At 34.6% G+C, this 16,383-nt stretch overlaps 2 protein-coding genes and 1 pseudogene across 13 annotated transcripts; 1 reads left to right on the top strand and 2 right to left on the bottom strand.

Moving 5' to 3' along the window:
* Positions 1–2,057: 2,057 nt before the first annotated feature.
* LOC104244766 (uncharacterized) lies at positions 2,058–16,183 on the bottom strand. Of its 12 annotated transcripts, none has more exons than XR_011402245.1 (9): positions 7,791–8,011; positions 7,326–7,620; positions 6,980–7,233; positions 6,636–6,898; positions 6,321–6,568; positions 5,273–5,478; positions 5,100–5,192; positions 3,657–4,016; positions 2,058–2,339 (listed from the first exon to the last, which is right to left on the bottom strand). XR_011402245.1 is itself a non-coding variant. In XM_070156158.1 (9 exons), the coding sequence occupies exons 6-8, from the start codon at positions 5,411–5,413 to the stop codon at positions 3,669–3,671; spliced, it is 582 nt and encodes a 193-aa protein (XP_070012259.1). In that variant the 5' UTR covers positions 5,414–5,478; positions 6,321–6,568; positions 6,636–6,898; positions 6,980–7,239; positions 7,326–7,620; positions 16,085–16,183; the 3' UTR covers positions 2,058–2,339; positions 3,657–3,668. The 12 variants fall into 12 exon arrangements, 11 of the variants coding, with proteins under 11 accessions (XP_070012259.1, XP_070012260.1, XP_070012258.1 ...); XM_070156158.1 differs by lacking the exon at positions 7,791–8,011 and adding an exon at positions 16,085–16,183 and having other exon boundaries at positions 6,980–7,239; XM_070156159.1 differs by lacking the exon at positions 7,791–8,011 and adding an exon at positions 9,580–9,598 and having other exon boundaries at positions 6,980–7,239.
* LOC104244767 (uncharacterized) lies at positions 11,270–12,985 on the bottom strand. Its single transcript, XM_009800245.1, has one exon. It carries the CDS (start codon positions 12,983–12,985, stop codon positions 11,270–11,272), a length of 1,716 nt encoding a protein of 571 aa, XP_009798547.1.
* Positions 13,973–14,740, top strand: LOC138878690 (disease resistance protein RUN1-like; annotated as a pseudogene).
* Positions 16,184–16,383: the final 200 nt, after the last annotated feature.

A 16,383-nucleotide genomic window follows, 5' to 3' on the forward strand; every position in this document is an offset into this window, starting at 1 on the left:
TTGTCTAGCCATAGCTAGGTTATTCTTGAATCAACTACTAATTGCTTGTTGGTCCATTCCCGTATCAATATTCGTGTGTAATCTTTCTTGGGTCATTTCCTTTGTCTTAACTTACCTCTCGCACTGGCTCCTTATTAATCAATAATATCTTGGGCAGGAACCCTTACTTCATCTCCCTAACGTCATGTTTGCATAATGCTCTGGTATCGTAGTATATTTGTAGGCTTTGAATAAGTGTAATCTCATCCCTTTTTCGTTTTATCGCATTCTTCCTTTACCATTCCATAATTACTAGAACCACTTAATTCTGACGTAATATCACGTCATTCCATATTTCTCCCTTTAGGGGAGATCTAAGAGTTGGAGCTACGACGATCTACTTATATATGTTTTACCTCTTCATCTTTACCGTTTTTTCACATCATAGATGGCCCTTAATTTCCTTGTGGTAATCCTTCTATACCAAGGATAACAAAATTCTTTACTCGCGAGGGTGAAACTTAGTATAACTGGCACATACAGTCCCTTAGGTTTTAACTTTACTCACATTGCTTGCTTTAGGGAAGCGTCTGCCTGAATGACCATTCTCAGAATTTCTCATGAATTTTCTTCTGTTTTCCATTCTATTGTTTCCAGAACGAAGTATGAATTTCTCATGATGTCGACCATTATCAAATCATTAAATCCCTAATCCATGTTTACTTTATCTTGTTCACCAGCCCATACTGATCCCTATTATTCTGGGGTCTAGCTTTTCCTATTGCTAATCATGTTAGAGTCACGAACTTACTTCTTGAAATAAGAATATGACTTTATAGCCTATACTCTTTTGTTTTCTTAAGTCCGATCATATCTCGTCTCTTCCTTCACCTGACTGTGGACCTAGTAATATCGTTATCTTTTTGATCTACCATTGTCATCCATGTATTGCATCTTACTCATAATTCTTCCTTATCTCTCTTCTTATTACTCTGCTAATATTTCTTCCTATTCCTTTCTTGTGAAATCTTCAGCAAGACATTCTTTTGCTTTTTGCTCCCCTTGCTTCATCTATCGGCTCTTCGGGTTGATCAACGTCCTTGCTCTACTAGGGACGAGAGTCACACTAAGGTAATATTTATCCCTTCTAGGCTTTCAGTGCCTATCTTCTGAATTTTTTTTGATCATGCTAGTATTCACATCTAACTGTAATATTCTAGAGTGCACCATCTGGGTGTCATACAAGAAGATCTATTAGCACATTTGTAATACCCTTTGGAAATGTCAACTGACACGAACAATCCATTCACCATTTAGGGTTACTCTAACCCCAGCCGAATCCTAATGTTCTATCGTTTTCTTAAACTACACATGTTAGCCCCCATAGGGCATAACCGAGATGGGTACGGCCAATTACATATCTCTGTTACTGTTGAATATAACTTAAAAAGCTTATATTCCTTTGCCTAAATTATAAACACTGTTAACCTTCATTAACTGGGCGCCTCGTACTCTTCTTCATCTTGCTTCTTTTGCTTGTTGAAACTTATATTTATCTCCTGAATCTCTCATTGTCTTTCACCATTAAGGTGGATAGGTATTCTTGCCTTAAGACTCCTTATCAAGAGGCTTAGACCTTTCAGTACGCACATGATTTGCTGAAGACCTCACATTTACACTACAGGAAAATAGGTCTTTAACGATGGGAAATTCGGTCGTTAAAACTCTAAATCCGGTCGTTATCAATTAATTACGATGGGGTAAAAACCGGTCGTCACCAGTCGTTAGTGCCTCCGTCGTTAAAGGTAAACGACCGGTTGATCCCATAGTAAAAACTCTTTTAACGATGGAAAGGAATCCATTCGTTATACCAACTTTAGCGAGGGGATTTTCCCATCATTAAATGTCGTTCTAGTCGTTAAACACTTCACTAGCAGTAACTAATTTTCAGTCGTTATTAGTGTTTGGAGACCGGAATTCCATTCGTTAATCGTATGTACTTTCAACGACATAAAACCCAAAATTTTCCTTAACTAACGTGAAATTTAAATTAATAAATATATTACACGCATTCAAAATCATACAAAGAATGAATTTCAATATCGACATAAAACATCGTTTTGATTATAAAGAACTAAAACATCAAAAAATATATTGCGTCCAAATTGCATGATCCTTTTGTTTCAATTCCTTAAAGAAAACAGAAAACTAAAGAGAAAGCGAAATAGTAGTTTGTACAGATGACGACTACAACTCCTAATAAAACAAAATAGATTTCCCTTGTTCTTGAACAATTCCACATGCTTCAACTTGCTCGAAACTCTCTTAAAGGATAATTCTTCAAATTTCAGGCCCTTTATCTGTTAAAAAAGCTTCATATTAGTTGAGTAAGAAAACAAGATTTAAGATTGGTAAGTCGCTTCCACGCAGTAAAATGTAAAACCACGAAGTGAAGAACATTTCAAAATACTATGAATAATTAGTGCTTCTTACAACTAAATCCAACATTAAGAGTATCATGAAAACATATTACTGATGCTCGCCAATAGTATAATAGCCAATACATTGGGAGCAAATGATATCATATAAAAAAGTATTACTATTCCCTCCTAAGAATCATGCAGCAGTAGCAATGGCAGGACATGTTGAAAAACATGGAAAAGAATCATGAGCTATTGTAGTTTCATCTTTAGGAGCTACTCTTCCTTTGAATGCATCAAGTGATCGAGCTACTGCTGAGCAAAAATATTGTGGTCAGGAGAAGCCTAACATGAAGGTGTTTCCAGCTGAGCAAGAGAAAGGAACCAGAACAATGATCGACCTACTGCTACACTAGGTGATTTAGCTGGAAAACTACTAGGTTTTAGGGATGAAGCTGGTGCAAAAAGAACCAAAAATGGGAACATTGTGCATGCTAATCCTAAGACTACTGGGATTACATCTATTAATGCAGCTTCTACTCCCAAGTCTATTGGTTTGAAAAGAGCACGAACACGGGAAATAGTTGTGTCAACTCAGTCAAAGAAGAACAACTCCAAAAGAAAAAGAAAAAGAAAAGAGTAGAACACTTTCCACCTCACTAGCAGTAAGAAACTATTGTTTGAGTTTCTTAGCACCACTTAACCAAAAAGAAAGAGAGAAAAAACTATTGCATCAGTCATGCATTTATAATCTTATATATATCTCCTCAGTAGAGCAAACTAGTGCTCTTTCCAGCCAGATTAATCGTAATACTACTCCATTTTAATATCTCAAACAAATAAGCTGACAACAACAGTAAATACTTGAATATTCTATTCCATTCAAATACATATCAATAATTTACATTAATCACATATACATCAAAGGGAATATATAAATGACAGTAACCATAATACTTTAAAGCCAGAACTAGGAAAGATACAACCTCAAAACTGTCAGGAACATATAAATTTTATGGCAGCATTAGAGGAAATCAAAAGCTCATTTATGAAAAAATAGTTAAGTACTGTAAACTTAAGGGCTTAACCCAAGTAAACATAGTAAAGGATTAGATGAGAAAAGACAAACTTTTTCTTGTTAACGCCACGAATGTCACTTCTTTCTAGCTCAGTACTTTATTTAACTAACAAAAAAAGATTTCACTAAATTCATTTAAGGATATTCATCATGTAAAAATTTGTAGAAAGCTTACGCACCTGTCAAATACTTCAACTTGTACTTTGTTGACTTGTAGATGGTGCTGATGAAGGTTGATCAACCAATAAGCTTATAAGATGATCATACTTAGACTCAAAGTCGTCCATACGTTTTTCCAGAGAGTCTTTTGCTTTTTTAGTTGCATTCAGCTCTGTTTGTAGTGATTCTTTTTCTTTTCGAGTTGCATTTAGCTCAATCAGGATTGCAGCCTTTGAGGAGCTACCACCTTTCAACTCCTTAGTGGTTATACCACACCCTAATCCAACCACATGACTCTTGTTTTGAGGTCCGAAATACCTTTCTATTACCTCGATATTTGTAAGAGATGGCTCAAATTGTACCAGCTCTTGTATTTCAGCCTATAAAATACAAGAAAATTTGAAATAACAAAATACATAAAAATAAAATGAAGGATGTAAAATAAAGTTCATCAATAAACATACATATTTTTTACTAGCTTCAGGTTCTACAAGCGTGTTGTCTTTCTTGTGAGTCTCAAAGAATATAGTTGCCATGTTCGGTGACATACATATTTTTTACTAGCTTCAGGTTTTACAAGCGTGTTGTCTTTCTTGTGAGTCTCAAAGAATATAGTTGCCATGTTCGGTGGATTACCGTCTTTGCATCCCGTCACATTTAAATAAACAAGTCAAACAAATACATTAAACACTGCCTGAAGATCCCCCCTTAGTTTGGAGCAAGTTGCATCAGAACCTGCCTCAGTAGTGCTGGACTGCAAGGCTTATTAGTAACAATTTTAATCACCAAGTTAATTATAATTGCTACTATCCTCAGCTGTTACGGATAAGATGCAGCATTTCCTAAACATCAAATCTGGTATATTTATGTCTACTTTGTATGTTTTAAAAAGGTGCTTTGCATATTAAATAAGAGACAGAGGAGATTGATGAACTTATAAAGCTCTAATTTATGCCTCCCTTGTTGCATCTAGTGTAAAAAAGAGATGAAATAAACATAAAGTAAATATAGCCATTAAGGAAAATTCAGGATCATATGGAGCTACATGGATGCATGCTACTTTAATCCGACTCTACCAAAAGCTAGCAATTATGACATGCATTAAGCTATGAAATTACGGAGCACTGAAACTAAAGTAAGCAGCAAGTGATCTACTACAGCAGAACAATCACTATTGTTCTGTTGCATTTTAGTATCAGTCACTATTATTCTGCAGCAAGTGATCACTATTATACTGCAGCAGAAGAGTCACTATTAATCACCAAGTTATATAGTACCAGTCAAGTCCTTTACTTCCATATTATTCTGTTGCATTTTTTTTAGAATTAGTAATTCTGTAACATTACTAAACCAAACATGTAAAATCAAAGCGAATACACAGTGTAGTTTGCAGTTCAAGGTGCAAAAATTAAACTGGAAAAAGCACTCTTCAGCGAATATGAATCGGATTGTTGTGCTCTTACCAGTTCGTAAATAATTTCTCTAATCGGCTTGCTACCCGTACGATGAGGCATTCTCAACTTAGACCTATTGATCGAGTTTTTAATACTTGTTTCCTACATTAAGAACAAACCATTGAAATCATGAACTGTTACTTACAATAATAAGAAGTTAAAAAGTAGTTATGAAGTCTTACCTTAAATTTTTCACTTAAAAAATGTTCTTTGACTAACCATTCCCAATCACTCTTGTCTATCTCCTTCGGAACATTTTTTAGAGCTTCATGCAATGGCTTAAACTTTACATCCTGGGCAATGATCCTCTCCAATTGGTCCATAACTTTTTCATATGGTTTAAGACATGATCTCTTTGATGATTCGTGTCATCACTGTCAAATTTGTCCTACAATATTTTGCAAAATCATCAATCAAGAAAGGAAAGGACTTGAAAATTATCAAAAGGCAAATTAGTAATGCAACCACTTTGCAATGAATTAATAATATAAACTAAATATGTATTGTAGGTTAAATCTCACGGTACCTGGCCAAAAAATATGAGGACTATTGAGACAAATACTTTTTAATGATAGGTTGGTGAGTTGTTTTTTAGTTTAGGTAAACACCAAAAATGCAGGACATTTAATATGACATAAAATGCAAGTCAACTCAAAGATTTTTGAGAATGGTAATAATTGTATTAACAAAAATGCACTAAGGCAGTGCATAACCATATCCACAGGGTCAACTCAAAGATTTTGATAGTATCATATGTTCCTATATTTATTCTTTTAGCATTTACCCTCTACAACTCATAACTCCATTTGGTATGTTACCACTTAGATGATTCTGAGAATGGTCTAAATCTTGCAAATATTGAAAGTTGCCAAAACTAGGCAGAGATCACTTCAATGTCAAGAAGCTTTGTAAAGCATCAAATATTTCACACTAATAACAATGTAATTGGCAGAGATCACTAATAGCGATTCAAGACAACTTATAAATGCAAAAAACTAGCTTAAAAACAAAGATTCACAGAAGATGTGCTGCTAAATAAAGAAAGCCCCTCAAGACATTGCCTTCATTAATAAATTTTTAACTATGGAAGAGAAGATGTTCTGCTAAATATGGCCAACTAAACTTCTCTTTCTCAAGAGTGATTTTCAAGATTATATCCCATGAAATTTTTTCCTGAAAAGAGCAATTCAACCAAGAAAGTATTGCTTTAATAATGGTTTAAATACTTACTGTAACAGCTCGCCACATGTGTTCCGGCTTATCTTCTCCGATGTCCTTCCATGAATGTACTTGCAACGGACACATATTACGATCACGAACTAATATACCCAAGTGTCTCGAAAATGAGGTTTGATGCTTTCCCACAACCCGATTGTTGTAAAAGTTAACTCTAAACTTTTCTCCGGGTTTGAGTCCTGCTACATCTTTATTCTTGTTCTTTCCTCTCACCTTTTTCGGCTTTTCAGGTTCACATAAATCTGCAAATTTTTAGCATAAAATAAATTCCAGTCTTATAACAAACAAAAAATATATTAAACTTGAGACCTTGCATCATTTCATCTTCTTGAGCGAGGGAAACATCATCTTCCATCGGATCGAAACTAAGAGGCATAAGATTAGTACTATTATGCGCTATTTATTCTGCTCAGAAGCTGTTGAGTTATGATTTTTACTTTCGCCAACCAGATTTTTCTTTCCAACGCTTCCTTTTGCCGAGCCCGAAGATCTTAAGTTTTGCCCACATCCCCTTGCTAAAACACTAGGTTGACTGTAAGTGTCTCGTACATTCTTCAAAATAGCTCCAACTTCTGCAAATTTTGATCTGAGTAAAGCATAAAATAACTTCTAGTCTTATAACAAACAAAAAATAAATAATTAAAACTTGAGACCTTGCATGTTTCAGCTTCTTGAGTGAAGAATGTCGTCTTCCATCGTATCAAAACCAGGAGGCATGAGATTATTACAACTGTGTGCTAGCTTATTCTGCTTAGAAGCCCTTGAATTGTAATTTTTAATCTCGCCAATCAGATTTTTTTAAAAAATATTTATTTTTGCAGAGCCCAAAGATCGAAAGCTTTTCTCTCGTCCCCTTGCTAAAGTCGCAGGTTGAATGTATACATGATGTATATTCTTCAAGCTGCTCCTGTTTCTACAAATTTTGATTTATGTGAAACATAAAACCAATACCAATCCAATAAGATACAAAACAAAACAAAAAATTATAACTTAAGAGACCTTGTATCGCTTCAGGGTCTTGAGCGAGGGGAGCATCATCTTCCATCGAAGCAAAATCAGGGGGCATAAGATTATTAGTATGTGCAAGCTTATTCTGCTCAAAAGCTGTTGAATTATGATTTTTATTTTCTCCAATCAGAGTTCTCTTTCCAATACTTGTTTTTACAGAGCCCAAAGATCCAAAGTTGTGTCCTCTTCCCCTTGCTAAAGCACCAGGTTGAATATATGCATGATGTACATTCTTTGAAGTTGCTCCCATTTCAGACTTCTGAAATTTTGATGGATTCATATCAACCTAAAATAAGATAAAAGTATGGAGTAACTGTTAGATGAGAAAGATAAAAATCATTAAGATGAGTAATAAAGTTATTTATCCACACAAAATTTCCCGTGCCAATATTACCGATAAAAGAATTAACTTGTGTTAGAATTAGAAAACACAAACAAAATACAACAAGGCTAAACTTGTAAAACCACATAGAGACCAAGCATATGACAGCTTCTCCAAGTCCTTCCAGAAACTTATTCACTTGCAATCAGTTCCAATGTAAAACAGAACCATGATTATATGATTTCCAAAGAGTGCAACCGAGAAGCTGTATAGACAAGTTTGTATTTGCACTCCACAACAGTGAATCAACTTTAAAGCAGTGTATCCTTTACACTACCTTTTAAACACATCTAAACCAAGACAACTACCTGCATACCATTAGATTTATACATTATAGAAAGTTATCTTTACTTCAGTAGTTAGCCACTAGCAGTGGTACTTTCTACAGTTCAATACGAATAGAGATATCTGGTACAAGTTATTTAGCATACATCACCTTGAGGTATTTATCTGCATTTGATGATTATCATATAACACTCTCTAGGCAGTTGTTAGAAGGCATAATACGGTAGGTGATAACAGCTAAGAAGGAATAATGCGGTAGGTGACCAATTAAGAAACTAGTATAAATGCTTGCACTACTTGATTTTTTGAAGGAACTATGCTCAGCAATTGCCCACTAAGGTATTTTCAATTCTTTTTTCCACTTTCCAGCAGTAGTACAACATAAGAGATTAATTCTAGAAGCAGCTTTAACATTGATAATAGTTAGTGAGCATACTTGAGAGTATGAAATGATAATGGCAGTTAAAAGAATGATCCTATGAAGTTGACATTCATTCTTAACCACCTAACTCGAAAATAAGCACAATAAAACCAAAGAGAAAGCCAAACAATTTTTGGAAAGCATCCTATGATGGATAGGAGAAAAATGACATTGAACAGGTGGTCCCCGAAGGTCATAGTAAGAAAGGGGTCCAGCTAGAGCATCCTAAAAAATGTATTATCCAAACAGGAATCCATCTTTGACTATAAAACTATGATAGATAAGTGGAAGTATTACTGATAAAATAAGAACTCAGTTGCAACAACTGAGATGATGGAGAGAGAAAAGAGAAAAAAGAGTCTTTCAAGCTAAATCAAGGTGAAGAAGGTAATAGCACGTAACGGGCAGTCTATATGCATTTGGCCTGCCACTTGCTAAGAGATGGACAAACAATGTTTCCATGAACTTTTCCGTCGGCTGATTGAGTTCCTCTATTAAACCTGGGTAAGGAACTCTGACCCCGCCCTTGAAGCAGTTAGCTTTCCGGTTTCGAATGAAACATGTAAGGCCAGCTTGCACAATACAACAATCTACTAAAGTTAAAAAAATTCATCTGTACAAAAGCTATCCCATAGAACCTCGGATGGGATACCCAAGTAGAGAATTTGACCATTCAATGTGCACGAACTATTGAAGGTTTACTGTCATGGGGGAATGAATTGATGTCAAAACAAAGCCAACCCAGTGTTCTAGATAATGAATAATTATTAAAAATCAAAGGTAGCGACTTTACACAGCATGTGTTGTATACCAGGGGGCATTTCTCCAAATAGTGACTTGAAAGACTATTAGAAATAAGATTTTATCCTTCCTAACCTACTTATAACTTAGAATTCAAGAGCAGAAAACTTTATCCGACTCAAAAACATATCACAATAAGTTTCACCTAGAGCAACATCATAGGACTGCTGGAAAGTAAGCAATGCAAGAGAAAACAATCATTAGCAGCACAAAATGTTCAACACTGATAAGATATGATCAAAGAAAATCCATGAACTGATTCATACTAATTAACTGTTCCAGTTATTCTAGAAAAGCGAGAAGCAAGAGGCCTAAGGAAATAAATATTAACAACATGCATGATAAAGGTCAAAAACCTTCATCAGTTCTTTTCCTTTTCATTTGTGTAGAATTATCCAAATTCTCCAAATCGTCATCCTTTTCTTGTAAAATGTCAAAAGTATCACGAGGTAGAACTTTTCTTGCAACATGCCAGCCTTTATTTGAAGGATCGTCGACATAAAATACTTGTAATGTTTGGTTTGCTAATACAAATGGCTCATTAGTTTTCAATAATTGTTGACGGTTAATACTCACAAAACCATATTCATCCATTTTAACTCCCTTTTCTTGGTCATACACATCAAACCACTTACATCTAAACAATATCACTCTTTTTCCTCCAATAAATTGCAATTCAAGAATCTCAGTAAGTTCTCCATAATAATCAATATTTTTATTCTCTTCATCTGTCTCACCAACTACAACCACCTCGTAGTTTTGAGTCCTCAAACCCCTGTCATACTCTTCCACATGAAACCTATATCCATTAGTAACGTAACCTTTAAGACGTCTCATATATGGCAGGGGACCACATGACAAAGTGAGCAAATCTTCTATTTTCTTACTGTTATCACATTTGTACAATTCAACAACCTATTAAAATAAATTATATAATTTAATTAGCAAATACTATATAAATATTATGGTTAAGAAAATAACAATAGGATATAACTAGTACTAACCTTTTTTTTAACCAGCTAATGAACTCCCTATCAGAATATTTTTGAGAGGTATCACCTGGAATTTGTGAAAACTCTCTACAAAAAATTAAGAATAACATGTCATTTTAATTGAAATGATGGATAAAATATAATCAAATTATTATATCGAGTCAATACTTACTCGAGAAATGGTTGAATTTCATCACAGTTCTTCAAAATATAAATATGTGCTTGCTCTAATTCATCTGGATTAAGTTTATCTATTTTTCCAGCTCTTAAATCTTTTCCATGTTGACAAAAAACTGTTAAACCTCCATCAGATTCAATAATACCACCATCATAATTCCGCTCAAGGCGATTAAATTTTATTTCCACTGTATGCAAATACCTTGAACATAAAGTTAAACATTCAGTTGTCAAATATCCCTCCGCGATAGAACCTTCTGGGCAAGCCCTATTACCAACTAAAGATTTCAAAAAGTATAGCCATCGCTCCACTAGATACATCCATCTATATTGAATAGGTCCAACAATCATAGCCTCATTAGCTAAATGGATCGGCAAGTGCACCATCACATCAAAAAATGAAGGAGGGAATACCTTTTCTAACTTGCACAGAGTTATAGGAATTTGAGCTGCTATTTGTTTTAACTCTTCCATTCTTAAACATTTTGCTCTAAGCAAGTTGAAAAATAAAGACGACTCAATAATAGGTTTACATACAGATTTGCAAAGCATACCACGTATAGCAAGTGAAAGTAAATGTTGTAGAAGAACATGACAATCATGACTTTTTAGGCCTGAAATTTTGCGATCTTTAGTGTTGACACACTGAGATATATTTGATGAATATCCATCTGGAACCTTTAAGTTCTTTAGGAATCTGAAAAATATGTTCTTCTCTTCAGGAGATAACGTATAACATACTGTCGGTAGCTCATATTTATCCCCATTTTTAATTGGATGCAATTCTTTCTTTATGTTCATTGCTTGCAAATCCAATCGAGCTTTTATGGTATCTTTAGTTTTTCCTTTGACATTTAAGATTGTCCCCAAAATATTGTCACATATTGTCACATACATTTTTCTCGATATGCATCACATCTAAATTATGTCGCAACAATAGAGTTTTCCAATAGGGAAGACCAAAGGAAATACTCTTCTTATTACAATTATCACTCCTACTCTCATGTGATATTTTAGGCTTCTTCTTTAGATCCTTTGTTAGTAGTAAACCATCTAAGTCAGCCACTTGATTAAGTATATCCTCACCCGATAAAACTTTGGGTGGTAGTCTTCGCTCCTTAGCGCCATCAAATGACTGTTTATCATTTCTCCATTTGTGATTAAGAGGAAGAAAGCGTCTATGACCCATATAACACTGCTTTTTACCATTTTCTAACCTGATTGAGGATATTTCTTTGTTGCAACATGGGCAAGCTAATTTTCCTTTTTTACTCCATCTAGATAAATTTGCATAGGCTGGAAAATCATTAATGTTCCATAATAGAGCTGCATGCAATATAAAACTTTGTTTGGTTGACGCATCAAAGGTCTCCACTCCAGTTTCCCATAATTCCTTTAATTCATCCATCAAAGGCTGAAGATAAACATCAATTGCATCTCCCGGACTTTCAGGACCAGGAATAAGCATTGACAGAATAAAATTCTCTTGCTTCATACATAGCCAAGATGGTAAATTATAAGGAATAAGTACAACAGGCCAAATGTTGTACGGGGTTCTAGAACTTCCAAATGGTTGAAAATCATCACTAGCAAGTCCAAGTCGAACATTACGAGGTTCAGCGGCGAAAGACTGGTGAAGTTCATCAAACTTTTTCCATGCCATTGAGTCAGCTGAGTGCCTCATCATTCCATCGTCAACTCTTTTTTCATGATTCCATGTCATTAAAGATGATATCTTTGAGGACATAAACAATCTTTGGAGTATTGGCTTTAAGGGAAAATAACGTAAAATCTTGTGCGCTATCTTTTTCCCATTCTTAAATTTAGTTTCTCCCCTATGTTTATCCTCTTTCCATCTAGATGCTCCACAAACTTTGCAAGATTCAAGAAACTTGTCATCCTTCCAATATAACATGCAATTATTCTTACACGCATCAATCTTCTTGTAAGAAAGTCCAAGATCCCGAATTATCTTCTTTGCCTCATAATATGAATCTGGCAAGTTTGATTCAGCAGTCAATAGATCTTCCTTCAACATCTTCAACAACATTGTAAATGACTCATAACTCCAACGCCCAATACTTTTGATATGAAGCAATTTAACCATAGTAGAAAGTTTAGAAACTTTTGAATTTTGGTACAATGGTTGCTCAAAATCCTTTAAAAGCCTATAGAATTTTTTTGCTTCAAGATTTGGTTCCTCCTCAAGAAAATCATCACCATCAATGTTCGTAATGTCTGCATCAAAATCAAGGTATAAATCTCGTAGAATCCCATGTATTTCATCCTCACCATAAGCTTCTTCAATGTCATCATCTTCTACATCTTCTGAATTTGATTGTGGCTCACCTAACTTTTCCCCGTGATGATACCAAAAAGTATAATTTTGAATTATTCCATGTACTATTAAATGTGACTTAACCATCTCACGTGTTCCCGAAGATGTATTACAACATTTGATACATGGACAACGTATTACACGCGCTTCACTTAATTTTGTAAAAGCAAAATCCAAAATATTGTCCACCCCAAGCTTGTAAGCATTACCAAGTCGGTCATGGATAAGTTCCATCCACTTCTTATCAGGTACCATAATCTGTTGCATGTGTAATATATATGTATATATGATTAAAATAATGTATTATCCAGAAGTAAACATTTATTCAACAAGCCAAAAAATAAGCAAAACACTTCAACTTGTATATTTATCATGAATTGACAAGTTTTACGCTCGCCTATTTATCTCTTCTATGGTTCTAGATAATTTCTTCTCAAAGAACAATCGTTTATTAGTGACTTATCCAAACAAAACAAAAAGTGACTCAGTTTTCTTATCATGCATTTCTGAGTTTGGCAACCTAAATAGGCATGTCCTTTGGAGATTATCTTTTTTCAGCTTTATCAAATGTTGGTATTCGCACGTTCAGGGTTGACGAACTTGAGATAGATGAAAAGGGATGTAAAGAATTGCAGAAAACAATTCAAGAATCAAGAATTCTCATTGTTTTCTTCACTAAAGAGTATACCTCTTCAGAGAGGTGCCTTGATGAACTTTTGTTTATACTTGAGAGTAAGAGAGCTTTTTGACGTTTTGTTCTACCTGTGTTTTATGATGTGGATCCCTCAGAAGTCAGGAAACAAAAAGGGAGTTTTGAACAAGATTCTTTAATATATGAAGAGAGATGTAAATCCGGGACCGAAGGAAGGAGACTGAAATTGTTGTATAAGGTGAAGGAATGGAAGGCTGCTCTAACAGAAGTTGCTGATTTGGGAGGAATGGTCTTATAGAATAAATCTGATGGGTAAAATTTTACTAGCTTGATGTTTATTTGTAGTTTTATATTAATGGATTTCAAATTGTTCTATTGCAGAGTATGTGCTTTATTCCTGACTTTAGATGGTATTAAATACAATCCAATTTTTAGGTGTGAGTCAAAGTTTATTCAAGAGATTGTGAAGGTGGTTGCAGGAAAACTAAATCGCACAGTTTTAAGTGTTGCTCTCCATCCAGTTTGAATAGATTCTCGAGTTAGAGATATTCAGTCTCTGATTGAAAGATGGATCAACTAGTATTGATATTATGGCTATATATGGGATGGGAGGTATAGGTAAAACTAAACTAGCTAAGACAACTTACAATATGAACTTTGACAAATTTGATGGCAGCAGCTTTCTTGTTGATGTAAATAAAACTTCAGAAAGACATGATGGTCTTGTAAGTATACAAAGAGAACTTGTTTCAAGTGTTCTGGGGAAGAAGGTTGAGAAGATATACAATGTCGATGAAGGAGTCAACAAGATTCAAGAGTCCACTCGTTGCAGAAGAATTCTTCTTGTTCTCGATGATGTAGACGATAGAGATCAGTTAAATATTGTACTTGGGATGCGATAATGGTTTTATCCGGGTAGTAAACTTATCATTACAACCAGAAATCGGCACATATTTGATGCTAGGGAGATCTGGAGATGTAAGATGTATAAGGTCATGCCATTGAATGCCCAAGAATCAATTCGACTCTTCAGTTGGTATGCTTTTAGAAAAGAACAACCTTCAGAAGATCACAAGAACCTTTCAAAAAATGTGATACTTCATTGTAAAGGGATTCCTTTGGTTCTCAAAGTTTTAGGTTCTTCTCTTAGTGACAGAAGTATAGAGGTGTGGGAATGTGCATTAAGGAAACTAAAGGCAATCCCTAACAATAAGATCCTGGAAAAACTCAGAATCAGCTATGATTTACTACCAGATGATGATGTATAGAATCTGTACCTCGATATTGTCTATTTCTTTGTTGGAAAGGATAAAGATTATGCAGTTACAATACTTGATGGATGTGGTTTTTCTCAGTAGTAGGACTTGAGATTCTTTCATATAGATATCTGATCGAAATGGACAAGGATAAGCTGAAAGTGGATTCATTGATTCAAGATATGGGAAGAGAGCAACGTCAGACAAAGAAGAGACTAAAGCAGGTTATTCACCTAAACCAAATTAAAACATGTGACTTCCCCCTCAATCTCCTGGTTAAAAGTGCTGCTCAGAGTTTTTAATTAGTCACCACAGGTTGGTGATGATTTATTATGGAAACAACTTAGTGAATTTTATATTGTTACTTTCTGTAGTACTTCAACAATATTGATATGTTTACAATTCATAGATTATGATAACATGAAAGTTCTTTTGAGCCAATTCATATAACTAGAGGTCTACTATATAAACGGATTAAAATATGCTAACTTTAGTTAACTGAATAATGTGACTTTAAATTCACACAGAACATGCATAAAGCATTTTACCAAAACAGGTTAGTGGCATCTCTGACTTAGCAGATCTTAATTATTGTATAGTTATTTTCTAGATTTTCTTAGCAAAGACGATCATCTCTTTCGAGATGAAGAAGTTGTAAAGAACAAAACTAAACTAATCTCACTCGTCAACTACATTAACCAATTAAAACATTGCTAGAACAAGAAAGAAGAGAAAGATTATGGACTTGAAGAACTAAGGAATACCACATCTAAACACATATTGTTACAAATTAAGAGGTAAATTTAATTCCTATAAGCATGTTTGATTCTTAAATCTTAATCTTCCAGCAAGCAAACAAATAGCAGAGGTACTACAAGAAGCCTCGCCATAAAGGGCATCAATGTAACTATAAATCTGGAAAATATACATATAATTCTAAGAAGAAATCCAATATTTGAAAAGCAGAGAGATAAAAAAAGACACGATTTCACAATAATTATTACTACAAGTTTAGAGACACGGATTCACCATTCTAACTTGACAGACGAAAACAGGGGGAGTATAGATAGAGTGACGGAGAGAGAACAAAGGGAGGAGATCGGAAAAGAAGCCAACAAAAAGAGACGAAAAAGCAGAAGGAAAAATCATCCAAGCTCATCGTTACCCTCTCTCAAAAATCCCAACACCTAAGTTCATCTTTTCTCTTCCTATCGATTAAACTCATCCCAAACCCAGTTGTTTTTCTGGACAAAATTAGCTCAACATTAGCTCCAAAATAATCCCAAAACAACCCCAAAATGTAATAGTAAAACGAAAACTAAAACCCAGAAAAACTAGCTCCAAAATGCCACCAACATTTCAGCCGAAAAATCCATGAAAACAAGTTGAAAATCAATCCAAAACATAAAACAACAACATTAAAGAGTAGTTATAATTTGACTTTACCTTGACGAAAAGGAGAACGGAATCCTATTAGCGTTGACACAGATTCACCAGAGAAGACAGATTATAAGCTACTTACACAAGCCCAAATTTTTTGTGATTATCTATTGAGTTCTGCTCTGCTCTATATATATAGTGTTAATTTCAGAACTTCTTCGCCGATCGAGTAGTGGCCAGTTGCAGCGAGAGCCCTATTTGTTCATGATTCTTTGCCTCTTCTTTGCTGAAGTTGTTGTGCGTGTTTTGGGATAGCATTTTAGGCGAGAGATTGTAGGATTTTTTTGATAATTTGGGGGTAATGT

The sequence above is a fragment of the Nicotiana sylvestris genome, chromosome 9, assembly GCF_000393655.2.
Source record: "Nicotiana sylvestris chromosome 9, ASM39365v2, whole genome shotgun sequence".
NCBI lineage: Eukaryota > Viridiplantae > Streptophyta > Magnoliopsida > Solanales > Solanaceae > Nicotiana > Nicotiana sylvestris.